Below are 27,947 nucleotides of genomic sequence, written 5' to 3'. Positions count from 1 at the left end.
GTAATGTATACTATCTAAAAGTACCAAAACTCGAAAGGACTATGTTAAAATTAACTAACCTAATAACTACGACTCTCAATAAATTGAATTAGATAATGCTTGGAATCCGATTCAATTGATATGGATCTTGATTTCAATAAGGATCTGATTTGACAATTTATTGGATCAACCATGTACATGTCCAATACTACTTTGCCTCCATAAAATGTTAGAAATTATGTAAATTATATTATATATTTTGTTTAAATATACAAGTATTTATGTTTTTGTGTATAAAATCGGGTCTGATCATATTATACCTTATTGAAATAACACATTTGGGAAAACAAATAATTCAAATCGTGTAAAGGTAGAGTGTGTTTTCTAGAGAACCCCACATTCCTATTAGTCCACCTATATGGATGGACATCTCAAATCTTCAAAAATATTCTCATTCTACCCAATTTGGGATGTCGTCAAGACATGTGGACCCAAACATGGCCTGTGTTAGAATCATTGATTTTTTTTCATCGGGATGCACAATTGCACATTTTCATAACACATGTACAGTTTCGTATCTTGAGGAAGAAAATCTACGGTTCTGTTACATACCACATCGAGACGGTAGAGGGGGGAAGTATGTCAAAGGGAGAGTCATAAAATCATTAATCTAAAGAAAAAATGATTAGATAGGTAGTCAAATACCTAAATACATGTCGTCTTCATGCATGTAAAATATAGGATTTTGTTAAAGAGGACGTATCTTTTCGTGCATGTAAAAAATATTTAAATTATATAGTAATAAATAATTTTAAATCGATTCATCCAAAATGGGACGACTCAGACGAGTCGGATCAGTCTCGATGGGCAAGACGAGTTACGGAGCTTTAAACCACGATAACAACTCTAATAGAAGGGTGTATCATTCCCAATGCGCCAGGGAGTACCGTCAACCTCCTCTTCAATTTAGCATAGTACTTATAAGCACATATCGAGAGTAAGAAGGGCAGGAGGAGATCTTAACGGGGCGCGAAACCCTTTTCGTCGAAATCTTTGAAAAACAAAGGAAAAACTAAGAAGAAAAATTCACGAAGGGCTCTGTTCGAGAATTCCATTAATGGAGTTGCAGAATACAGTGAAGGAGGCCCTAAACGCTCTATATCATCATCCAGATGATTCGATTCGCATGCAAGCTGACCGATGGCTTCAAGATTTCCAACGAACCATCGATGCTTGGCAGGTACTCATATTTCAATAATCTCAGTAGAATTGAATCGATTATTCTATCATCCCGACTTCGAGTAATCTGTAATCGTTTTGTAACCAATTGAATCGGATGTCTGGTTGAAGTTATCGAATTCATTGAGGTTCATCTTAGATCTTGTTGATTCTGATTCTTAATTTTGTATTCGAAATCAATATATAGTGTAGTTGAAGTTGGTTGAATTATTATATAAGAAGCTAAGATCGACTCACTTGAGTTCGGATCACACACTGTTGAGCTTGGGCTTGTGGGTAGATATGGTTTTGGGGTTCTCATTTTAGGTTTGGATCCCTTTGTGTCAAGAAAGTATGAATTTTGTTAATTGGATTAGTTTCAAATCAGTTTTTGCTTATTGGTGATTCCTCAGTTTCCTTTTAAATCTCACGAAAATAAGTTTATGGATCCCAAAGAATCACTTGGAGCAAAGGTCTCTCATGCAGTAGTTATCAAAATACATAAATAAATTAAAATGATGGCCTTTTATTGTTAGGCTAACAATGATCACCTACTACTACATCTCATCCCGACACACAAGCTCCCACCCAAAGATAAAATTCATTACTGAAGAAATCCCCAAGTTTTTTGAAAAGCTTACACGAAAAGAAAATTAGAACTAAAATGCTGATTATAACTTCAAGAAACACGGGTTGCTTCCCATCAAAGACTTGCCTAATCCTCTCATTCCAAAATGCCAACAAATTGCAAATAGATGCAGTCTCCATAGTACGATTCTCAAGTTCGATGACCCAATAGTTGGTACTACTCTTTGTCTTCTTTATTGTTACACATAGGTATTGTAATATTCTTTTTCTCAACTCATTTAACACCTTCTTAGTCTTCAAAATATCATTGAACGACTTAGTTAACGTATCAATTTATAATTTCCAAAGAATCTTCACGTGTATTGAATGTCATCTGGCCCTTAATCCTTAATTTCCTTTATCTTTGTTAAAGTTGTTTTCTATTCTGATACTCTAATCCTACTAAATATGCCTATGCATCTCCTCCTAATCCCATGCCTTCTATTTAGTATTTATGTAACTTTGAAAATAAATCTACCATTTTTCCTTCATCTATTCATCTTTTTTCCATGGATTTCTCGTTGTCTCCCTTAGGTCATCTGACATGTTCAAAGTGTTTAGTTTTCCTCTCTCTAATTTGTGACAACTTGTAGACCATCTTTTTCATTGTATGGGGACAATCAACAAACAAAATATTGGAAGCGATTTCCTTGACTTTGTGTATCTCTTTTATTCATTCAGTTAACATTTCATCCTTTCATGCGAATCTTCAGATTATCTTTTATCGTATTGTGTATAGTTTACACCATCCTCATTTGAATGATTTTTTTCGTAGTGTTTGATTACATTCTTATTAATTATTATATGTATATTGTCTCACTTTTAGCATTATTAACAATACTATTTTCCTTCAGGTGGGTGATAATTTACTTCACGATGCAAATAGCAATCTAGAAACTCTCATATTTTGTTCTCAGACTCTTAGAAGCAAGGTAACCCCCCCTCACCTTCCGTTTTTTGTGAGTGTTTTTTTTTTGGTTCATCCTCTTGTCATTAGAGGTAATTTGCGTAATGCTTGGGACATGTGTTATTTTTTAGTTCTTCAATTGGTCAATTGTTTTGTGCATTTCTTATTCGATTCACAGGTACAAAGAGATTTTGAAGAACTGCCTTCTGAAGCATTTCGCCCTTTACGTGATTCTCTGAATGTAAGTAAGCATTTATATCTTAACTACTTGTACCTAGGATTTGAAACTTGGTTGCGAAGGTATGCAGCACATGGTTTATTGGTTTTATCCTTCTACTATGAAGTATTCTCCATGGTTTTATATGGATTTTGATAAATCATTCCTTGCTTGTGGAGAACGTTATCCTTAACATTAGAGCTGGGTGGTTAAAGGGGAGATATGCTTCCCAAGTGTTATAGAATGAGTATAGCAAAGGTGAGAATGTGGAAAAACTAAGATAAAAAAAAAAATCATATACATGAAAATGTAGAAATAACCTTACCAGGTGATAAATTAAAGGAGCCTCAGTTGAGATGGTTTGGATTTTCTTTTATTTTCTAGATGAAACTCATCTTTTTCGAAAGAAAATACGAGTCACAATTTACTGATCATTCTCCTGCCAAATGTGAACTAGATTTTCTTCAAACCATTGTAATCTTCTTTTCAGTAAGCTTGAACTTTCTATATTTCTGATTTTGGACAACTTGATCTTTTGACAATAATTACTGGTTTTCCATCATTTCGTTTGATGAAATAAAACTTATTCCTGTCTTTTAAGAGTTGCTTATGCTTTCATAACATCTGCTTATGTTTACTTATTTACATCTATGGATTTTGATTGCCATGAAAGTGATGAATGCAGGCATTGCTGAAAAAACTACACAAGGGCCCCGCCATTGTTCGAACGCAGGTATTAGTTGGAAGTTATATTCCTAAGTACATAAAAATTCCTTTGGTTTTCTCAGTGACACGGTTCTACTGAGCTCAAATGTTATTTTTCCTAGATTAGCATTGCAGTGGCAGCTTTGGCTGTGCATGTCTCTGCAGAAGATTGGGGAGATGGTGGTATTGTGAATTGGCTTAGGGGTGAGATGAATTCTCATCCAGAATGTATACAGAGTTTCCTGGAGTTGCTGACTGTTTTGCCGCAGGTACGTTCCGATGTAGGCATTTAAAGTGAGCTTTATTTTCTCAAATGCACATCATGTCCTTTCCATTCTTTTCTTATTCTTGTGTATAGATAAATAATCTCTTCTATGATTTATCCCTAGTAGCAAGTTTTTTTCCCATCTTTCCGCCTCAGATCCAGTGATCATACTCCTACGGTTTTCTAGTTGGTTTGCAAAGAACTTTATGTATTTTGTTTTTTTGTAATTTCCTCATGAGTGATGCCTCGTATAGATACTGCTCCATTCTTTTGTAATATTGGTTGTGCATCATTTATTTATTTTATTTCTTTATAATATAAAGAAAACTATCGTTAAGAAGTTTAGCAGGGTTAGGTTTCTTTGAGCTCAAGTCTGTAGCAATTTTTTTTTTACTTATTGATCCCAACTTACACACCTAAAAAAGGGGTTGCGTCTCTTTCAAATCGTGTGGCATAATGCGTGCTGAGAAATCACACAATGTTTTATATATGATTAATTTGGCTGTTCGTTCTCTTAATCAGGGAATAAAATTCTTCAGTATACAAGCAATTTCTATTGACCCCTTTTTAGCAATTTAATCTGCAACACTATTTACAATAACAGTTAGAAGATTTTGTCTTTGAAATTTCTCCTTTACTGCCTATACTGGTATCATATATTCTTGTTTTTTAATTAGGAAGCATTCAGCCATAAGATAGCAGCTCGTCCAGAAAGACGCCGTCAATTTGAGAGGGAACTTATTTCATCAATGGGGGTTGCTCTTGATATTCTAACTGCTTGTTTGAGTCTTAATGATCTCAAGGAGCAGGTAACCAACACTCCTTTGTTTATATTATTTTGCTGCTCTTTAATTTGTTTTTCTGTATTATTTTTTAATGATCAAGAAGTGATTATCAATTTGTCCTTTGGAGCTTCCCTATCTCTTCTCTTTTCCTATGGTGTTTTGTTTCATTTTAGGAGAGAGCAATTTTATATTTAGCCATTCTTCATAATCCTTTTAAAAAAAAATGTATGGCCAGTTTTCATCATCAAGGCCTTATCCCATATACTTGGGGTTGGTTGAGTGAATCCTGTTCCTCCACTGACTTCTTCTAAATCAACGCCTTCTTTTAATTCAGTGCTTTCAACTACTTAATCCACTTCCATTTTGGTCATCCTCTAGCACTTTTGGGACATTCAATATGCAAATGTTGGCGGTCTTTGTTGCATATGACCAAACCATCTCAATCAACTTTCCCTTAGTGTATTACATAATGGATTACTCCTACATTATCTTGAATTGTTCATTTTTTTTGGATGTTATCTTTTTATTGTTTTCACTCACTCATATCAACATCTCCGTTCTTCTACACTCGATCTACAAACATGTCCCCCCCCCCCAACCCCACTCCACCCACCCAATCAACTCTATAAAACTTAGCTGGTCTTACTGCAATCCTTTAAAAAATTTTGTTTTGGTTTGATTGGAATGCTTAGTCACATATTACTTTAAAAGCACACCTCCACTTTTAACATCCAACTCAAATTTTATGGGCAATATCCTCCTTATCTTTCCATACTTATGCCTAATAGAGCCCAAATAACTTAAATGGCCACTTTGGGCATTTCATGGTCATCAACTTTTACTAGTACATCCATGCATTGCATCCTCTCTAATACCCTATGCAGGTTTCTAATGAATTTGCACACCATATACTATATTTTGGTCTGACTTGTTCTAAAGCTCTTGGATTCCAAAGTAGCTTTCTAGAGTTATAGTTTCATATCACTCTCTTTAGCCTCATTGTTTTTTTGATCGATAAAGATAGTTTTATTGATAAAGAAAACGAGGGGGTCGAGAAGACCAACCCAATAAAGGTAAAAGCGACAAGACAAGAAAGGGAAAACAACAACAAAACGTGAGAAACAAATTACTCTCTTTAGCCTCATCAACTAGTACCATTTCATTTGCAAATAAAATATGCAACAAAACTTTCTTGAATATGAATGGCTATACATTTATTTGATCTCCCTGGATTACAAACTTGGTAAGCCTGCTTGTGTGGTGCAACTTGCATGGTGCAATTGCTGTAGATGTGGAATCACCATCATCAATTGATAATAATTTACACTAATGATGCCAAGTGTTTATGATTTTCTGTCCAATTGTACTTAAATCACAACAAACAAAGATTAAAAAGTATTGGATTTTTTGAATTATTCTATATATTTTCGATATTTGAATTGTTCCGTACCTTTTTGATATTTGAATTATTCTATATCTTTTTTTGAAGTATTAAATTTTGTCGTCGATGTCTATTTCATTCCAGTGTGTCTGAAAATGGAAATATTTCAATTAGTGTGGAAATTAATACATTGTTTGGAAATGTAGTGAACATGATTGAAATATTGAGGAATTTTTTATTGAAACCATGGGAAATGCTAAGATAGGCATTCAGTACACTCATTAAGTCATCAAAATACAAAAAACAACCATATAGAATGTGAAAATGAAGATCAATAATGTTCTATTACTCATTTCATTTCTTTACTGTCATAGATTTTCTTATGGTTCTAAACCTATTTACTTTGGTGGTAGGTTCTTGAGGCCTTTGCTTCTTGGCTGCGACTGAGGCATGGGTATGTTTCTCCAAGTGTGTTTTTATGGTATATATACATACAATACTTATATATGTACAGTTTCTTATGGTATACATACATAACGTACTTAAAAACACTGAAAAGGTTTACTACTCAAATCATGGAGAGAAGTCTCCATGGCCAGGGTTTTCTTAGTTGCGGCAGGTGAGTTGGCAGTCCCAATTGGGTCATGCTTTCCCACTTCACCTTCTCCCGTCATGCACGCTTCAGCACAATTAACCATCTGTCATGTGGCAAAGGATTTAAAAAAAAAAAAAAAACTTGTTTCTGTTTTGTGTTATCTTCACACATGTAAGGAAAATTCCCTTTTATTTGCTAGGCGAGCACTATCGACTTGAAATTTGCCACACGACTTATGTGGATACATAGATGCTTGATAATTACTACTCAGAACTTATTTATACTTTTTTTCTGTTCAGGATCCCTTCTTCTATACTTGCTTGTCATCCTTTGGTGCTTACAGCACTTTCGAGCTTGAACTCTGTGCTGCTTTCAGAAGCTTCTGTAAATGGTATGATGAATATGACTGTTTATGTCTTTTATAATCAGCGACTGAGAAAACATTTGTGTTTTCCCTTTATTTTCCTTTTCTGTTTGGTATTGTATTGTACTTCTTTGAATATAAGAATTCATAAAACTGTGATTATCTTTGTTTTTTGCCAGGCAAGCAAGATTAGTGGTCAGTAATTAATTGGTGAAAGCAGGTTTTAGGGGAACTGTGATTATCTAGTGTATCTAAACCCCCATCATTTATTTTAAATAGTCATGTCACTTACAAAAGATTCTTATTATATCAGTGGTTTTCTTTTTTATTTTCCTTTAATTCTCCGATGCTCTAATAATCTCATATACTTCATCGCTCACAATTATGGGAGTTGAATGTTACGGGTGTAAGTTGCTCCTATATTTTTTGGGACAACTTTTTTCATGTTAGATTATTCATACACTGCATCTAGTTCTTGCAGAGAGGGCTGTGTACAACATACCTTAACATTTACCCAACCCACACTTCTCTATGTACAGCATACACTTTCAATTCCCGGTGGAAGGAATAGAGTCACCTGCTGCAATGATTTATCTTTTATCTATTCTCTCGGTTTCGTTCCCAAGTTGGTCAGTTTCCTTTTCTTTTAAAGCTTTGTTTTTGCCTTTTGTTAGATTGGGTTTTGTCTTCTTGTGGTATGGATGAATGCAGGAACAATACTATAGATTTGGAAGTCCAGTCCCTTTTATCCGAGTCTGAGAATCTCCTTGAAGAACTGAGTTATAGGGTGGAGTTATGCGATGCAACCTTTGAGGATCCTAATCATTTCATCTTGTCTGAACTGGGCCCGGCATACTGTTTGAGGGAAGTTCAGGAAGTTAGGCAGGAGATAAGTGAGAATGGAGTCTGTGTTGGAATCCAAGCCGCAGATGACCAATTGATATCCAACGTAGGTTCAGATTTGGAAGATGAATTGTGGAGGTTGGAATTGGTGAGAGGGATGTTAATTTGGTTGGTGTTAGAGGTTATCATTGTAGCAGAGAAGTGTGGGATTTGTGCCCCTGTTAGTCAGGATCTCACATCCTCGATCTTGAAGGTGAGCTTTGGGGAAGAGGAATTGGAATTCCTTATTAGATCGAACATCAACCAAGTGACTTGGCAGGGCCCCAGGAAGCCTTGGTAGGGCATAGAGAAGATGAGAGGGAACAAATGCAAGAGATGGATGTAACTAAAGATAAGGCCTTAGAGGAGGAGGTAGAGCATTTGGATTGAGTAGCAGTAGATAGAGGTAAGTCTAGGGTTCTCTTGAAGTTATTTAATGTTAAAAATACTTTTATGGAATGTTGAGGGTTGGGAGATTGGAAAAAGAGATCAGCAGTAAAGGTTTGTTTATTGTTATATAAATCGGATATGGTAATGTTGCAAGAGACAAAACTACAAGGGGTGTAGTGAGGCTTTAATTAAAGATATTTGGAGAAGTAAGGTGGGTTGTTGTTGTCTACCATCTTTAGTGGCGTCGGGAGGCATAATTATTATGTGGTAGGAAAGTAAGGTTAAAGTGGAGGAGTTAATAGGGGATTTCTCGTTATCAGTGTTATGTAAACAGGTGGATGGTGATTTTAGATGGGTGTTCACAGGTGTGTTTGGTCCAACAAAGGCTAGTGATCATAGTCACCAAAGTCATTGACTTTTTAAAAAAATCGTGTTTAAATTGCAATTTTAAAGACTGGCGATTAAATCACAACTTTTTGAAGAAGTCGCAATTTAAACACAAAAAAATGTGATTTTTTTTTTTTTTGTTTGTATGCTGAGCAAACTATTTTAAAAGGGTTTTTCAAGGACCATTTATTCTTAAGTTTAAGATAAGATTTGATGATATAAATGATAACATCACTTAGTAGAAAAAATATATATTGTCTTAACACTATTTCGATTTTTTTCCGATTTTTTTTTCGTTTTTTTCGACTTTTTCCCGAAACCCGACTTGGTGACTATGAATTGGATAATATGTAGAACTATTGGGACAAACCTTGGTGCTTAGGAGGGGATTTTACTGTAGTGAGATTTAGTCATGAAAAATTGGGTGGGACAAGGATCTCAAGAGGTATGAGGGGCTTTGGGGATTTTGTGAATAGATTTTCTTTGGAAGACCTACCTCTGGAAGGGAGGCCTTTTAAATGGTCAAATAATTAGAGGACTCTTAGAATGTCAAGGCTTGACAGATTTTTGGTATCAAACAATTGGGCAGATCATTTCATTAATCTTTCTCAATATGGTATTCCTAATCCAACCTTCGATCATACTCCTATAATTTTGGAAGTGGATGGGACTAGTAATAAACCTAGACACTTTCGATTGGAAAACATGTGTTGCTTCATGAAGATTTTTGCCAAAAAGTAGATAGTTGGTGGAAAGAATTTCTGTTCTTGGGAAATCTGGGAGATATCTTTAGGAGAAAACTCAAATATCTTAAAGTAAAATTAAAAGTGTGGAGTGGTGAGGTTTTTGGGAGAGTGGAGGAGAAGAAGAAGGCGATATTGGAGGAGATTGATGTTATCGATAAGAAAGAGGAAAACTTTATTCTTGATTTGGGGGGGAAGGTGAGGATAACTAATAAGAGGGCGGCATTTCAAAATATTGCTTTGATGGAAGAAATTTGTTGGAAACAAAAATCTAGAATTAAATGGTTAAAAGAGGGGGATAATAACACAAGATTCTTCCATAAGGTGGCTAATGTGAGAAATAAGACCAATTTCATAAGAAGAGTCATAGTCAACGGGGAGAGCTTTGAGGGGGAAGAGTTAGTGAGGGACAAAGAGAAATGAGTTTTATGAGGATTTATACAAAGAGAGAGATGAGTGTCGACCGAGATTGGACCTTTTGGAGTTTGAAACTATTTCTTTAGTTCAAAGGGGTGGCTTGAAAGGAAAATTGGGCAAGAAGAGGTTTGGAAAGCGGTTATGGAGATGGGCGGGATAAGCGCTAGGCCTAGATGAGTTCACAATGGTGTTTCAACTGTTGGAATAAAATTTGTGAGGATCTATTAAAAGTGGTTGAGGAGTTCCAAGATAGGTGTTTTTTGGATCGTGGGCTTAACAATTCTTTTGTGATATTAATTCCTAGGTATGTGGGAGCAATGGATGTAGCGGACTTTAGGCCGATAAGCTTAGTGGGGTTCAAACTACGAAATCATTTCCAAGATATTGGCTATTAGATTGAGGGAGGTGTTATCAGAGATTATTGGGATTGAACAAGGGCGTTCGTCAAAGGTGGACAAATATTGGATGGGGTCCTCATTGCAAACGAAAGCATATACTCAAGACAAAAGGAGGGTAAACTGGGGTTGGTGTGCAAATTAGATCTTCAAAAAGCTTACGATCATGTCAATTGGAAGTTTTTGAAGTACATCTAGGAGCGGATGGGTTTTGGGGGTAGGTGGATTGAGAGGATAATGTTATGTGTGACTTCAGATTCATTCGCAATTCTTATTAGTGGAAGTCCAATGGGTCATTTCAAGAGCTCGCGAGAGTTGGACAAGGAGACCTATTTTCTCCTTTCCTTTTTGTACTAGTGGCGGAAGTTTTAGGGGGGATGGTTAAAAGGGCAAGGATTATTGATGAGCTGCCAGGTTTTCAAGTGGGAAATGGGGAGTGAAGAGATGTCGATTTTGCAATTTTCAGATGATAATTTGATCTTTCTAGATGCTGCGGTAGATCGGCTTAGGTTCTTGAGAGGCGTTCTTTGTTGCTTCTAGGCTATTTCGGGTCTTAAGATGAATCTAGGAAAAACCAAGTTATTTGGGGTAGGTGTTGTGCTGGAAATAAGGAGGTGGGTTACAATGTTTGGGTGTTCTCAAGGTGTATTTCCATCGGTGTATTTAGGGTTGCCTTTTGGGGCGGGCTCTAGAAGTAAAGAGGTGTGGGAGCTTATAGTGGAGAAGGTGGGTAAGAGATTGAGTTCGTGGAAAGCAAAGCATCTTTCAAAAGAGAGTAAATTAACTTTAATCAAAAGTACCTTATCCACTATACCGGTTTATCAATTATCTTTATTCCCGCTTCCTAAGAGTGTGGAGGTTCGATTGGAGAGGTTAATTAGGTATTTTTTGTGGAATGACTTGGATGGTAAAAAAAAAGGTGTTTCATTTGGTGAAATGGAAGATGATATACTTGTCAAAAAAATACGATGGTTTAGGGATAAAAGGCTTTAAAATGACAAATGTGGCATTATTAGGTAAATGATTTTGGAGATTCAGTAAAGAAAGGTTGAGCTTTTGGAGGAAGGTTATTAGAGGAAAATATGGGGAGAAAATGTATGGGTGAGATAGTAAGGAAGTTAAGTCTCCTTATGGGTGTAGTTTGTGGAAGGGCATTATGAGTGTGTACCCAAAATTCAAAGATTTGGTGGCTTTTCGATGGTGAAGTGGGGAGAGAATTCGTTTTTGGGAGGATAGTTGGTGTGGTAACTCTTCTCTCGCGACGCAATTTCCAAGGCTTTATGCGTTGTCTTTAAAAAATGATAAATCAATCACCAAATTTCTAAGCAACCCTATTAACGAGTGTGCTTGGGATATGGGTTTTAGAAGGGATTTTAATGATTGGGAAATTCAAGAGTTGGCAAATATGACCTTAAAGCTTGACCAGTCTTTATTGGAGAGATCGGGGCTTGATAAAAGGGTATGGATGCATTCTAAGGATAGAAATTTTTTGGTAAGTTCATTCCACGAGCCGATCTTATACCAAGGTGTTCTTTCCTTCCCATTGGCCCCATTAGGGGGTCACAAAGTGCCATCAAAGGTTTCTTTCTTTATTTGGTTGGCAGTATCGGGTAAAATTCTAACTTTTGATAATCTAATGGTTAGGGGTATGGTGGGTCCAAACATTTGTTCCATGTGCTTAAAAAATGGGGAATTAATTTCTCATTCGTTGCTTCATTGCCCTTTGGTAAGTAAGATTTGGAGTCATTTCCTGTACCTGTTCAATTGCTGATGGGTGCTTCCTAACTCAGTTTTATCTCTCTTTCAAATCGGGAACCAAAATCCTTTCAAGGGTAAGAAAGGTACCTCTGGTCTATTACCCCCTTTGCTATGTGTTGGGTGGTCTGGCAAGAAAGAAACAAAAGAGTCTTCAATGGAAAGGTGGCTGTGTTTCAAGATATTATCATGGAGGTGCTTGGCCTCATGTATTTTTGGTGCAAGTTGGAGGCGGATTTTAAAGGGGTGTTCTTCGATGATTTCATATTCAGATGGGATGCTTTGTGTGATAATTAGTTGTTTTTTCGTTGTGTTTTGTTGTTTTCTTTTTTCGCATTGTATGCTTGTGTTGTTCTTTGGCTGGTTATCTCAACCGGACTTTTTTTAAAATATAATTGATCTACTCATAAAAAAAGTGTTTGCCTCATCAATTTTTTTTTCTTATGTCTAAGTTTCATATTCTATCTACTATTCTAATAAATTAGGTTTTACTTCAGTTCTGTTAGAATTTATTTTTCATGTTTGTTCTTATAAAAAAAGTTATATTGTTTGCGCCCCCCCCCCCCCCCCCCCCTTTTTCGCTTTTACTAGTCTCATTTAAAGTTGGACATACGTCTGATGAATTGATATTCTAAAGTGCTATCTAGAAGATTGAGGTATTATTGTGCTTTGCGTTGTCTCCTCAAGGGCTGCATGTAAGAACATGCAGATAGCGTTCTTATCATGTAGTGTGTTGAGGAAAGAAGAAAAATGAGATTAAGGGCATAGAGTGTAAACCTGATTTTGGAGAAGGTCTACAACTGTCTGAATTGGAGCCTATATTACCATTTTTTTTAATAAGCAAGCAGGTTAGTGATTAGTAATCAGGCAGACCCAGGTCATTGTGTCAACACTCAGAGACTTTAACGAACTTAGCCGGTTGGCACCTTCCTATATTATCTATATACTTAAGAATGGGTGTTGTATCCTTATTGGATACTTCAATATCATGTGCACACCTATTGGTCTCGCCGCTCGGGTCGTCCTCATATCTAGGCAACATAGATGGGAACTTCCTTGATTGCATCCGATGTTGTCAAATTGTTTATGCAGTCATGTGCGACCAAGCATTTGATGTGCGTATCGCACATTGCATATGCGGTAAACATAACTCAATTTTTTTTTTTTAAATAGATAAAAATTGGAAAACAATAGAAAAAATGAAAAAAAGTAGGAAACATATGCAATAATTACAACCACAGAAAAATATTTTAATTTTAATTTTTTTCATTTTCATTAATTTATTATATTTGCATGTTTAACAAGTATGTGATAATGTATAAAGTCAAAAATTTGAAAAAAAAAAGAGATCTTTATTAATTTTACAGTGATTTATGAACATACAATCATATATACAACTTGCAAGTAATTTGCTCAGTGGTACTGGTAATGTGTACCGGCTGTGTATTATACGCATTGATTTATAATACATTGTGGTGCATCTTCACCATCCCCGCTATCATTATCATCACATACATTACAGTCATCATCCAAATCATTACCTTCTGCAATGTATTCTTCATCTTATTCTGTTTCTTCTTCATAAGATCTCATTCTTACCATCGTCTCATCCACCTCCAATGATTTTTTAGTTTCTTCTTGTTGTATCTTGTCCTCATCTTCTAGTTCTAGGCCCTGACTACTACTTGGCCTTGAGCACCTTCTTCTGCTATTGCCATTGAGGCACCTACACATTTTAATTATTTTTCATGATTAGTAGCATTAGACTGAATATTTCTTTATAAGGTATTCATCTCCTATGTTCCAAATTGTATGTTTAATTATTCTATTTAATTGAGATGGTGAACTACAATTTGATTCATCCCAATGGATAATTTTCAGCATGACTCTATTCTGTAGTTCGGGTTGTGGATTTTTCTATTATTTAAGAAATACTGATTCATATGTTATATATATTTATATTTTAACTTTTGCAGTAATTTCTGAATTGATATACTACACAACAGCGAGAAGTTCTGGCGGTATTTCTGCACAGATGCCCTTAATCCAATTACTTGTGCCCCAGGTGATGAGCCTTAAGGAGCAGCTTAAAGATTCTTCGAAGGTATTCGTGTCAGACAGAGTTCTCCATGTTTAGCTTCTTGTTCTTTATCCTGGTTTGTCATTTACTTGTTGGCTAACGTGGAAGGGAATTGGTTTGGGGATGCGCTTATTGTAATTTATAAACTTTCCATCACTTGCTTTAAATTATTTATCTTCATATATTTAGGTTTCCATCGTATCGAGTACTGATAACTTCCTCCAGTTTCTCAACATTCTTTTTATAATGGCTTATTTTGACAACTTGGCATCTAGAGATACATTGATTGACACTAATAATTGTATTAATTCCACTTGTGAGCATAAATATGTTAAATCTGCACTTATTATTTTTTATAAGTAAATCTGCACTTGTTTTCCCTTATGGTTTTTGGTGATGTTTATCGATTCTATGATTTGTAACAATGTTTTCGAAGGCATTAGAGGCTTATGCCTTTAGGTTCTCGAAAAGGCCTTGAAGCTTTAAATTAGGGCTATTTTCCTTTCCTTCATATTTAAAGGGGCATTGCAAAAGTGTATGCCTTAGTCGGATCACACTTTTTTGGCGCCTTAAAATGTGAAAGTTCAAATTTTGCAACAAAAAAAATAAAATTATCTATTTAAAAAAAAAAGCATGTTGTTAGGTTCACGCGAATCAATTCACGCCCCACTCTTCAAGTCCTTTGCCAGTGAAAGGCCATGCCTCATGCCTTAGCATTTAAAAATACTGCATCATCACACTTTATAACCAAAAAAAGCCAAGTGGAGATTTTTTTTTCTTAGAATTGCTGAATGAAGATAGGGGTGTTTAAAGACTAGAAGGATACACTAGTGACATGAGGACCATAGGGCATTTAAATTGTATAGGATTAGGGTTACTGGTGTGAAATAAACTTTAGCTACCCTTACAATATTCCATTTGAGATTTGGAATTGCATGGGATGGGAGAGACTGGACTGTGTTTGTTAACTAAGCTATTTAATATGATGATATTGGAGACTAAGGAAATGTCAGATGACTGAAATAAAAGTTTTATAGTACCTATTTATAGGAACAAGGGTGTGCAAAATTGCATTAATTACTGTGGGAAACTTCAGATGGGAAACAGTGATGTTGAAGAACCAATTTGGCTTCATACTTGGGAGGTCAATTGTCTTGGCTATCCTCTTATTAGATAATTAATGGTTTTTATGAGAGAAAATATTTACACATGATTTTTTTTTTTCACCTAGAAAAAACATACAATAGAGTCCCTAGAGGTAATTTGGTGGGTTTTAGGAAAAAAGAAGTTTCAAGTGAGGTTTATAATCATCATCATCATGGAAGTCTTATCCCAGAAGTTTGGTATCGGAAGTTTCAAGCAAGTATATTAATTTTAATAAGGACATGTATGCTGGAGTTTTATAATTTGTGTTAGAACAGTTGGTGATGAGATTTGAGAGTTCTCAGATAGTAGGTTTGCATTAGGGATCCACGCTAAGCTTGTACATTTTTGCACTTGTTATGGACTGGCTAATCTTGGTCCTAGACATTGTAACAGGCATCTCTACCTTTTGATTGAATGACTCGTGTGGAATGATATTTGATAGATAGACACTCAACACTAGTTGTATTTGTTTTGCATAATAAATTCTTTCATTTGGATTGGTCATACACCTAGTACTCCACACCTTTTCTTTTGGATTTTTTGTTGTTGGTATCTAATTGCATTGTTCATCATTATTCTCATCTTCATTTTTTTTTCAGTATATTGGAGCTTGAAGATCCCTAATATTCTGTGCGTATAGTTTCTGAATCCAAATTATAATCACATCAATGATAATTGTTCTTATATCTCCAGGATGAAGAGGATGTGAAGGCCATTGCTCGCTTATTTGCTGATATGGGTGATTCGTATGTGGAATTGATTGCAAGCGGTACCTTTTTTTGTTGCATATCTTATTTAAACTTCTTCACTATTATGACTTGGTTTTGCATCTCATTTATTTAGTATTGACAATGCTATCAGAAATAGTGTCTTGTTTTTGTATCTCAAGATTTGTTGAAGGATTTCAAATTGCAAGTTTGTCTTTTCAAAAAATATTCTCAGTATATTCAGTCTCGTATGACACACTCTGCCATTGATACAAATTTTTGTCTTCACTCTCTCATTGATATATCTGTTTCTTTAGGTTCTGCCGAATCAATGATGATGGTGCAAGCATTGCTAGATGTTGCTTCACACCCGGAATATGACATTGCTTCGATGACATTTAACTTCTGGCACAACCTGCAGGTTAATTTGACTGAAAGGTGAGTCCTTTTGGAATTGTAGTCACTGTGCTCATCCAGACATATTTATGATTCAAATATTTCAGGGAGTGCTACCTATCTTATGGAACTGAGGCGTCCATTGAGGCAGAGAGAAATCGTAGGCTGCAAATTTTTCGTTCAGCATATGAATCACTTGTGTCTTTGGTGAGCTGTCTGCAATCAAACTCTTTATCTTGGTTGTCTCAGTAGCATTTTCACAGACCACCTTTGTTGAACTCATTCTGATCAGGGATACACCTACATGAAGTTTATAACTATTTTCATTGGATTTTATTCTGTTATTATCTATGGCTAGCTCTGAGAGTTGAAAATTTTCCTGTACAGGTTAGCTTCAGAGTCCAATATCCACAAGATTATCAAGAACTTTCAAGAGAGGACCTCGCGGATTTTAAACATACTAGATATGGTAATGCCTAGTTCTCTAGCTATAGAAATATTGTTTATTACTTTTTTTTATAAGGAGAAATATTGTTTATTACAATTTGTCAGTCTACATTGGAAGTTCCTCCTAATATAAGAAGCAGTAGATATTTCATATAAGATTACCCACCTAGAGTGCTTAGACCTAGCTCGGTTGGTTGACATGTTGTAATACAACTTTGTGGTTATGGATTCAAGTCTGGTTTACCTATCAGAAAAAAAAAAAAATACCCACCTAGCATCCAAATACTAAACAATATTGCTAGTTAGTGACCGATCAAAAAAAATATTGCTAGTTAGTGTACATTAGAAGTTCCTCCAAATATTAGAAGCAGCAGATTAGATATCATATAAGATTATAAATATATATTGCCTTTGTATGACTATAAGAATGTTGCTGGTTACATGCATTGGAGAATAACTTCCCTTATGGAAACCTTCTTAGTAGAAGTGATATTCAAAATTTCTTAGGGAGATCGACCTCTGTGACATTAGATTTTATGTTACTCTGGTAGGCCTTTGTAACATTTTGCTCCTTAAGCATCTGACATGACTGTGTCACCTGTTTTGAATATTTTGATTTTGTAGCTAAGAATTTCTGCTAATACCCAACTTTATCTTGACTCTAGAATTGAGTTTCACTGTTTTCTATGGATTTTCTTTGATCGAGAGGACAAACTCTAATTTATCGATAATAAAAGCGTTTGGTGTAGATATGGTTATGTTCATGGATTTGAAGCTCATTGCATCTGTGTTTTCATTTAGTATTTTCTTGTTGATGACACTTGTCATCTAGCATTTCTACAAAGCTAACGGAATGTACGATATTGCTAGCTGTTGGAGACATCTTAATAGACGCAGCATCAGTTTTAGGTGGTGAAGTGACGCTGAAAATTCTTTACATGAAGCTTGTAGATGTAAGTAGTTTATTTCTTTGATGATCAAAGGAGATATTTTGATCTTCCCCAAATATAGGAAACTGTTTCTATCTACAAATGCATACTGTTTTACTTGAACTGTTTTGGATAATTTGCATACGTTTTTAGTAAGAATTCTTGGTTCTGAAATTTACTATTGTGATACATGACTTGGGCCAACTACAGAATTAAACTAATCTTCTTTCCGTCAGTAGTCTTGTTAAACATTTAAATTGGTGTGCTATTTTTTACCCTACCTATTGTGTTTTGTTGGGTGTTATGAGAGAGAGAGAGAGAGAGAGAGAGAGAGAGAGAGGGGGGGGGGGTTCTGGGGAGTATGTTGACTTTAGTAAGGATATTTATATTATGTCGTTGTAACTGCTGGTGGTGAGATGAGGGAGTTTTCGGCGACAATAGATTCCACCAATAATTTGCATTGAGCCCATCCCTTATTTGCATGATCAAATTGATTAACCACTAATATTGAAGGTAGGTCCCTGGTTGTATTTTATTTGCAGATGATGTAGTGTTGGTTGATGAAATTAGAGAGTGAACGAATTTAGTATTAGGACTATAGAGGGATACATCAGAAACTAAACTAGCAGTCTAGAATTAGTGGGTTATGTTAGAAACTAAGTGTTTTAAATAAGATTTTGTAGACCAAGACCTGCCAAAAAAATTTAGAATCATGCTGTAGAGTTTTGTACCATTTGAGAATGTTTCACCCAAGACAATCTGAGACATTGATCCTGAAACATTAAATATTCTAGAAATCTTCAGATTGTCTCGAAATGTTTCAGTTGATACGGTCTCAATTTTTCTCCTGATTTCACATTGCCTCAAGATGAGATTTTAAGCCTCGTGGTGAATTACACTTTGGTGTCTATTTAGAGGAATATTGATGATTCACAAAATTGCTGTAGTTATCATGGGATAAATTTATCAGTCACCTTATGAAATTGTGGTATAGGATGTTGAAGAAAAAGTTAAGATAAGCAACGATGATATTAAAAATTAAATTTACTTCATTCAGGGTGGTCAAATGTCGAGGATATCTTTTTGTTACTTTGCAATTAATGGAGAAGTTCAAAAAGAAAAAAAAAAAAGAGCCTAAGAATTTGCCCGTAATTTTTAATAATATAGAAAAACATATGTTAAGATTCCTTAGGTTGTTAATTTTGTAGATTTTAGGGAAGAGAGAGTGCCTTGTACCAGTTTGGGAACATGTTCGTGGTGCGCTTTTCCTTCTTGTGTTCCTCAAAAGTGCTTTTAGCTATCAAATTTCCTTTAGGTAAAAATCATAGAGCTTCCAACTATTTGTGGGAAGTTAAAAATGGCCAGAAGTGAGAAGTGGTTCATACCCACTTCAGGCCAAGGTTATCAAAAGCGTAGGTGCACCTAGGCGATGGGTAGAGTGGGGGTTTACCTCGCCTAGGCTGCTTTTTTTTGTTGAAAACGTACATACCTGATACCGATGTATTTTGTTATCGCATCTTATAATGTTACTAGAGTTTGCCAGTACCTATTGACGCGAACATCATCTTTAGGATTCAGAGGGTAGAAGAGGACAGGCAATAAAGTTGGAGGGGTGTTATTGGAAAAATGATAGTAGAGGAAAGACATTTAAGTTAAAGGGGTATTCTTGGAAAAAGAGGTTGGAGAGGAAAGACAATAAAGATGGGAGGGAATCCTTGGAAAGGAAGAGAAGAGGAAAGACACAAAAGGTGAAAATTGTTCTCAAGATTCAGTGAGATTAAATCCCAACCTCTCTTTATATGGGGGATAAAGGGAGTGTGGTCCACCGTTGTGTTTTATTATATAGATTGAAGAAAACATTTTAGTCCTTTAAAAGTTTTTTTGTACTTGAACTTCAGAAGATGAACTAGTAAAGACTGAAATTGTGAAAATCTTTTCAGGTTTTTGGGCTTTATATATCTAACCCTATAAGAAGAGAGCCAAAAAGAGAGAACAACATGACCAAAATACGTTTAATAGGGTATCTCAATTTGTTTTCTTCAAGGAGGTTGAGGCGTCACCTAGTAGCGCCTTAGCCATGTCTTTTCCTCGCATTTTCCATTATCTTTTAGTGCCCTGTGTTGTATTTATTTCAGATTGCCTGGGGTAGGTAAGGTGACAAACCCTAGCAACGCATTGCCTAACGCCTAGGTGAGTGCTTTATTCACCTTTAATAACACTGCTTTAGGCCTTTAAGAGAATTAGCAAAACTAAAATATTATGTTATTTTCGGGCTAGTGTCCTATTTTTAGTTAATGACTAAAATACCCGCCAAAATGCTTCTAAGATCTGAAATTATTGACCAAAAAAAAAGGTTTTACATTTTTGCAAAAAACTTTTAGGTTGTGGGTTCAAGTCTAGCTTAACCATCGAAAAAAAAACTATTTCCTAAAAACACCTCAAAGTGCCCTCACCAAATGATGATTTTGCAACAAACTGCCTAGATGCGGTGTGATTTGTTGGGGCATGAGGTCATCTGAAAAAAGAGACATGCGGGTTTTCTATGGTAAGGAATAGCTGGCCTGTGCCTCAATATTTTCAGGCTCATTTTCTTTTGGTTTGAACCGTATAAGGAGTTAAAGGGATTGTTCTTTGAGGATTTCATTTTTAGATTGGAGTATGTTTGTTAGGACGACATGGAGTTGTGCACTTGTTTTTTTTTTTTTTTGATAGGTAAATGCTTGGCTAGGACAGGAAATATGGTTAGTGGTTAGCATAAGAAGTGTGTAATTTTCCCTTATTGTTCTTTCCGTTTTTGCTTTCTAGGTAGGTCTCACTGACCACTTGTGTTCTCTTCTATATTTTTTTTTTCTTCTCGTTCTTGAATAACTATGCAGTTGCTCAAAAAATAATAATAGAGTTTTCTATGTAAAGGACCCTCTATTTACACCATGTCAGTATTTTTTTATTCTGGATTGCACTTGTTTTGTTACACATTTACAGGATGTAAAGTTTCCCATAATTATGTGCTCCCATGAATTATTCTCTAGTAACATTATTGTAGTTGTGGCAGGTACCAACTAGCTTAGTTGGTAAAGTCTTTGGGTGATAATACCGGAGACCTGGGTTCAAATCCCTCCAATGAACTCACTAAAAACAGGCTTACTGATAAAAAATAACTAAAAATAAAACATTATTGTAGTTGTGGATATCAATGCGACAACTGAAATATTTGACTCAGTTTCTCCTTTTGGCGGTTTAAACTGAGGAAGTCTTACAAATAATGGTGCACAATTGTGAAAATCCGTCTTAAATGATCTTTCTTATCATCCTGTGTATGAGGGGAAGGATCCTCATAATATGCAGTAACTTTTTTTTGGGTCTTGATTTGAACATCTTCATTTTACATTTGAACATCTCAGGCAGTAAGTAGTTGCAGAAATGATGAAACCTGTGAATGGCGTCCTGCAGAAGCTGCCCTATATTGTATCCGAGCTATATCAAAATATGTTTCTTTTGTTGAAGCTGAAGTAATGCCCCAGGTTTGACTTACTATCCCAGTTCAAGATCCTCCTCTGTTTACCGTTTATTTACCATTTATTTTCCTTTGTTCATATATAACTTGGGAAACATCCATAATAGTGTTGATGAATCTTTAAGCTACTGCAAGTTACCTGTAGTCTTGGCAGAAAATATTTCTCGAATTTTTCTCTGACCATTTTATTCCATCTTTTGGCTCAATTTGAAGTGCAGCAGTAACTCTTCTCTCTCTCTCTCTCTCTCTCTCTCTCTCTCTTTCTCTCACTCTCTCACACACACACACACTCTCTCGCTCACTCACTCACATGCTCACAGACTCAGGAGTGAAAGCAAGGTGGTGGTTAGTAGGCTTCTCACACACATGCACATGCACAGACTTAGGAGTGAAAGCAAGGTGGTTGTTAGCAGGTTTCTCTCTCTCTCTCTCTCACACACACACACACACACACATTCAGGAGTGAAAGCAAGGTGGTGGTTAGTAGGCAAAGATAGGTTTTGATCCTAGGTCCCGGTTCAACACCCATAATTATTTATTTTTTTTCCGATCGATAGCACCCATTAATTTTGCTAGCTTAGTGAGCTGGCATCACTGGAAGGATCCCTACCTTTCTAATATAGAGCCAAAAGCAAATTTCCTCTCGTTAATCTGCTATTGAGTTATCTTGATAGTTCTTTCTTACTCAAATCACTCAACTCTTGTTATTTGTAGTGTGCAAGGATTGGGTCTGGGTCGTTTCTTACTTTCCTATGGATACACACGCGCAATCTTATTCAAATTAATCTTAACTCATCAAATATATTGCTTTCAGCTTTTATTGATATGCTTCTTTACATATTTTCTTGTCATTGTCTTATCTAAATCCATGCTTTCTGGATATATATACTTTTTTGAAACATATCCCTTGATATATGAAGTCATTGTGTCTAACATGACCCATTGTCAACAGGTCATGGCTTTTCTTCCCAAACTTCCTCATCAACCTCAACTACTTCAAACAGGTGATATTTTAAATGTTAAGTTATAAATTATGATGTATGTCCTTTAAATGGAACTACATATAGTATTGTTTTATAACATTTTGAGTTTGATATTGTATAAAATTAAAATGAAACTATCATATAGTATTACTTCAAAATATTCTGACTTTGACAATACATAACGAGGTTGTTTTTGTGTTTTTGGGACATTCTTCAGTGTGCTTCACAATTGGAGCATATTCAAAATGGCTTGATGCTGCTCCAAGTGGATTCTCGGTTTTGCCATCAGTCATCGATATCCTCATGAGTGGGATGAGCGCATCTGAAGATTCTGCAGCAGCTGCAGCTTTGGCCTTTAGGCACATCTGTGCTGGTACAACATCATCTCTTACCAATATGGATTCACATCTTTTTGCGTTAAAGGGGATAACAATATTGCTGTCTTCATGGTTTGAAGTTTCATTCTGTAGCAGAATGTTTCCACGGAACATTCCAGTTTTTTGGCATATTGGAATGAATTTTATGAAATTTCAAATGTATAGCAATGTTGGGATTGTTTCCTGAAACATGGGAATATAGATACGTCAAGAAAAAATGTTTTACTGAAATTTGAATGTTTCGAACGCTTCAACATGTTTTGTGACACATTACATATCGAATGCAAAGTTTTGATACTAAATTAACTATTAAACACATTTTGTAGCTTCTAAGAATCATTTAATCAAATAAAAAAGACTTCCACGATAATATATATGCATCAAATGCAATGTTTCGAGGTTCCTATGTTTCGGAATGTTTCGAAGCTGTTCTAATGTGTATCAATTTAGTTCTAACTGTCATTTAAACACTCACAAAACAATTTTCTATATTTATTTATGAATAAGACCACACATCTAAATATTGGTTCTCTTAAAAAATAAGTTTGGAGTGCATAGCCTCTTTATGCTGATAGGGTGGTGACAGTAGGCTTCATTCCCGTAGATGCTACTTTCCTTGGCAAGTTTGTGTGGGTGCTTGAAATTTTTGTTCAAGTCTTTTGAACTATCAAAACCTCATCTTATTTTTTATCTAATGGTTTAACAGTTGATTTTCTTAGGGTTCTAATCATCTATTCATCCTTGTAGCTATTATTTGTGGTATTTATCGTTTTGTGACATGCATGATTCTATTTAGGAAGTAATTTCGTATTTTTCTGTACGGTTACATTTCAGTCAGCTGCATTCAGCCTTGTGAATTTATTTTAGAGTGATGACTCATGGTCCGGGTACCATGACCATTAACTGTAGCAGATAGTTCCTGATTTTAGGGAGAAAAAAGTAAATGAGACTTATTTATTTATTTATTTTTTAATACTAGAGTGGTTTGCTAGTAGCCAGAGGCAAAAAGCTCAAAACGATGAGTGCCACTTATGTTTACCATGACAATATTCATGGTACCCGGATTCTGGGCCATGAGACCATCCCTCTTTTGTTTTAGGATCTTCAAGTTATTGATTCAAATAGTTGTAACTTTGACCAGATTGCCGTAAAAAGCTTTGTGGATCATTAGATGGTTTATTCCATGTATACCATAGGGCAGTCAGTGGGGAAGGTGGCTATAAAATCTCTGCTGAAGAATCATTGTATTTGGTTGAAGCCTTGAGGTATTCCTTTTGCTCTACAACTTTCACCATGATGCTTTGACATGATGCTAAGAAATCTAATTAATCCTGTAATGAGCAAATTACCAAAATAATGTAATACTCTACTTTTGGAAGCTAAACACAAGTTTGTTTGTGTCTGTAAAACTTTCCGTTGCAGTATGGTTATTACAGAACTTCCTCCAGACCATGCTAAGAAAGCCCTAGAGGCTTTATGCCTGCCAGTTGTAACTCCTTTACAGGTTAGTGTCATTTCTAAAGAAAATAGTCTAAAATTCTATTCCTAAAGAAAGTAGCCTAAAATTCTATTGGACTGGGTAATACTGTTTTATTTTGTTTCAAAACAAACAGGAAATCATCAATCAAGGTTCAGGACCATTGCAAAAAATAATTGCACGGGAGCTTACTATTCATATTGATCGACTTGGAAACATTTTCAGGTAGAATTGTCATGTATTTTATTTATGTATCCCAGTTTCTATTATGTGGTTTCTTAATTGCCCAACTAATTAATTTTTAGGTATGTAAATCACCCTGAAGCTGTGGCAGATGCAATTCAAAGGTTATGGCCAATTTTCAAAGCCATATTTGATCAGTAAGGATTCTTGAATAACATTCCTTTTAGGGAACAATTTTCGATGGATAAATGTCTAAATTTTCTTGTCAATGTATAATCTGAGCTTGTAAGTTCTTGTTGTGTAGTCGTGCTTGGGACATTAGAACGATGGAGGCTCTATGCCGGGCTTGCAAATATGCTGTGAGTTATAAACCGTGTCCTTTTCTGAACTAAGATAATTTTAGACCACCTGTTTTCAAAGCTATCATATTTCAGTTAAATGACGCGTTTATCTTTATTTTTTCCTAATTTTAGGGGGTGCCTTTTCGTTCTCTCTCAATTGATTGTGTCTGTGATGAAGTATAATGAATCAATTTTCCCCCTTTTTGGCATTCCATTATGGAAGTTGTTCTCCTTCTCCATTCTTGTGATGCCTAGTGATGTATGTGGTAAGGAACCCCCTCCCACACAATCCCCTAGTGGGGAACCTCCCACTAGGATTTCGACATTCAGAAGTTCTTATGGGAGCCGAAGGCCTATAGAAAAGGACTTCATTCACCAAAGTTTCTCCTTCATCTTCACTATAAGGAAATCGGGTCTCATATTAATGTGTGTATAATTATGTAAGGAATAGTTTTGCACGCGGTATATGTGTCATAGACACTGTATAATGGTTGTAACTTCTGAATGTACATATTTTACATTCCCTTAATGTTTGTAGGCATATGCATACTAAACATGAATTGGAGTCCTAGTGAGAGTGAAGGTTAATGGAACTTGATCCTATATATAGGGTGAGGCTAGTTTTTTGTTTGTGTTTCTTGTATTCTCTGTGAGGATATCTTGTCTTCCATTTAATATATATATTTTTTGCATGTAATATATATTATGATGTTAGATACTACACATATCGACACTCCACTAATCATGGGGGCTTCCACTCTGTTCCTAAAAGCCGACACCTTGGTTTGATGTTCTACAAGAGGAACATTGGAGGGGATCTGTTTCATGGTACATCAACTCCTCATATGTGATATGTTCCATATTCACTCACAGTCAATACAATAAATTTAGCGAAATTTGGTTTCAGATACTGGCTGACTCACTATTTGATCCAGTTCAGCCAAATGCTTGGTTCGACTTAGTTTGTTATTATTGTCATCTATGTGAATCATTTATCATTCCATTAAATTCTAATATTGTTTTATATCTGCATATTTTCCAAGAGTGAAGAAAAATACTTGGCAGTGACTTGTGTATTCAGTTACTCTAACAACAAACAATTGACGTTCTTTAAGGTGAAAACTTCCGGAAAGTTCATGGGAATCACAATAGGAGCGATGTTGGAGGAGATGCAAGGCCTATTTCAACAACACCATCAGCCATGCTTCTTGTATCTCTCAAGTGAAGTGATAAAGGTCTGTGTTTATTATTTATACATGCCCAACATCTTATGATTGCTCGTGTAATTAATCGTGCTCTTGTCCTGCAGATATTTGGTTCTGACCCATCTTGCACAAACTACCTCAGAAGTTTAATTGAAGCACTTTTTAGCCATACAACACATCTTCTAACAACAATTCAGGTGTGTCCTTTGGAGTCCTTTGCTCCTTTATGACTTCAATGACTAATTTGACAACACCTTTTACTGGTGAAACATACAAATGGATACTGATTTTAGTGCTACCCTTATTTTAGGATTTCACGGCCAGACCGGACATAGCAGATGATTGTTTTTTGTTGGCATCAAGATGTATCCGCTATTGTCCTCACTTGTTTGTCCCCTCAGCCATATTCCCACCCTTAATTGATTGTGCAATGATTGGGATCACAATACAACACAGGTATTCTATTTTCTTTTTATGTTTTGAAGAGAATATATACTAGTATGCATAGTAATTCAGTATACACTAAAGTCGTAAACAATTGTGGTCATGTAGTCACCGGACTTGAACTAATACAGTTCTCTTGGTACCTTGAGTTTGCCTGCTCTTGTGCTTTCTATGTAAATATGATGTCCCAACCACCCAAAACATGAGACAATGTTGTTCATTCTTCAAGAATTTAGGAGTGTAGCACTGAGGAGCTTAGATAGCCCTCTACCCAAAAGTAGGCACACCCACAATAAGGGATCAGATATCAATCTAGTTGATTCTCTATGCTAAGCAAGAAGAGCGACCCAGTAGTTTTCAATGATGAAGCGGTACTGACATGGATAAATATATTCTTTGCAATTATTTTGGCCAAATATTGGCATTTTTCTCATCGAACTTACCCTCTATTTTCATTCTTGCTTTCAGAGAGGCGTGCAATTCCATATTGACATTCTTATCCGATGTCTTTGATCTTGCAAACTCTAATCGAGGAGAGCAGTACAAATCTATTAGGGATAATGTGGTAATTCCTCGAGGTGCAAGCATCACCAGAATCTTGGTAGCCTCATTAACTGGGGCACTCCCAAGTTCTCGATTAGAATTGGTAAGTACTCTTGAGCACAGGTTATTGTTCTCTCTATTTATCGTCTCTTCATTAGGCTAAATATGTCAAAATGATTTTCACGGTTTGGAAATTATGCTTGCCGAAAATCAGCTTTTGACTCATCTCCATTTATGGTGAGCCTCTTTTTTTTTTTTTCGTCAGGTAACATATGCACTGCTATCTCTAGTGAGGGCATATGGGATAAAGGCATTGGATTGGGCCAAGGAGATCGTTTCATTGATTCCATCAACAGCTGTGACTGAGGTGGAGCGATCAAGATTTCTGCAAGCCTTATCCGAGGCGGCAACAGGGGGCGATATTTCTGCTCTAGCAGTTCCAGTTGAAGAGCTATCGGATGTTTGCCGTCGCAATAGAGGAGTTCAAGAGATTGTTCAGGGAGCTTTGAGGCCACATGAATTGAATTTTGTACCTATATCATCCTAGAAGAGAGCGTAGCATGTAATTGCATTTTTGCCAGGGTTTGCTTCCATTTATTTATCAAATGTCAAATCATTTGCTTGTGTATTATCATCATCATTGATTGTGTATTACAAGGTTGAAAGTTATAATAGTGAACGAGTGAGTCGGGTGGATGGTTGTATTTTATTTTCACCATCCTATCAGTTGGGGTTTATGGGTTGTCAGATGGAGAGCATACTTTTGAGTAACATTTTTTTTCTTCTCTTGTTAATTTTTTTGCCTTTTTAGATTGGATGCCAGGTTTGAAGGGATTAAGTTTGTAGCTAGTTACTTTGAGATTCTGTATTTTCAAACCCATCAGGATTATTGTTTTTGAAATATTAGATGTTCTCAGTTTATGTAAGATTTTTTTTTTTATTAAAGAAATTCTTTGATCGTGGAGAATGTTTTCTACGTACGAAAATTAATCTTTGGAAAATGTTTTCTGTGAAAGGTCTCAACTACTTTTTTTTATTCCCCCCTTATACTCAAAATCTTGGACTATTTTCAGTGATCGTCCCCTTTCCATGAATTTCTGCTTGAGATCCAATTCTCAGGGGTAAGTTATAAGGAAGAAGAAAAATCTTTTAAAAGGAAAAAT

General features: G+C 35.7%; 1 protein-coding gene across 4 annotated transcripts; it reads left to right on the top strand.

Annotated features, from left to right (window-relative positions):
* Nucleotides 1-969: 969 nt before the first annotated feature.
* On the top strand, nucleotides 970-27,578 carry MOS14 (ARM repeat superfamily protein). Of its 4 annotated transcripts, none has more exons than XR_015180076.1 (27): nucleotides 970-1,219; nucleotides 2,679-2,756; nucleotides 2,910-2,972; nucleotides 3,634-3,681; nucleotides 3,776-3,922; nucleotides 4,596-4,727; nucleotides 6,498-6,538; nucleotides 6,979-7,070; nucleotides 13,989-14,116; nucleotides 15,932-16,007; nucleotides 16,263-16,383; nucleotides 16,449-16,548; nucleotides 16,729-16,810; nucleotides 17,659-17,741; nucleotides 21,119-21,238; nucleotides 22,184-22,235; nucleotides 22,432-22,587; nucleotides 23,733-23,856; nucleotides 24,014-24,095; nucleotides 24,205-24,293; nucleotides 24,374-24,448; nucleotides 24,556-24,610; nucleotides 25,708-25,827; nucleotides 25,902-25,994; nucleotides 26,108-26,253; nucleotides 26,783-26,887; nucleotides 27,050-27,187. XR_015180076.1 is itself a non-coding variant. In XM_086448345.1 (27 exons), exons 1-27 carry the CDS (start codon nucleotides 1,097-1,099, stop codon nucleotides 27,329-27,331), a joined length of 2,886 nt encoding a protein of 961 aa, XP_086304471.1. In that variant the 5' UTR covers nucleotides 973-1,096; the 3' UTR covers nucleotides 27,332-27,578. The 4 variants fall into 4 exon arrangements, 3 of the variants coding, with proteins under 3 accessions (XP_086304471.1, XP_086304472.1, XP_086304474.1); XM_086448345.1 differs by having other exon boundaries at nucleotides 973-1,219; nucleotides 26,710-26,887; nucleotides 27,050-27,578; XM_086448346.1 differs by lacking the exon at nucleotides 970-1,219 and having other exon boundaries at nucleotides 2,700-2,756; nucleotides 3,622-3,681; nucleotides 26,710-26,887; nucleotides 27,050-27,578.
* The last annotated feature ends 369 nt before the right edge of the window (nucleotides 27,579-27,947 follow it).

Source organism: Akebia trifoliata, chromosome 7, assembly GCF_017979445.1.
Source record: "Akebia trifoliata isolate Shusen 1 chromosome 7, ASM1797944v1, whole genome shotgun sequence".
Lineage (NCBI taxonomy): Eukaryota > Viridiplantae > Streptophyta > Magnoliopsida > Ranunculales > Lardizabalaceae > Akebia > Akebia trifoliata.
The sequence above is the reverse complement of the archived record's forward strand: the minus strand, read 5'-3'. Positions and strand labels throughout refer to the sequence as shown.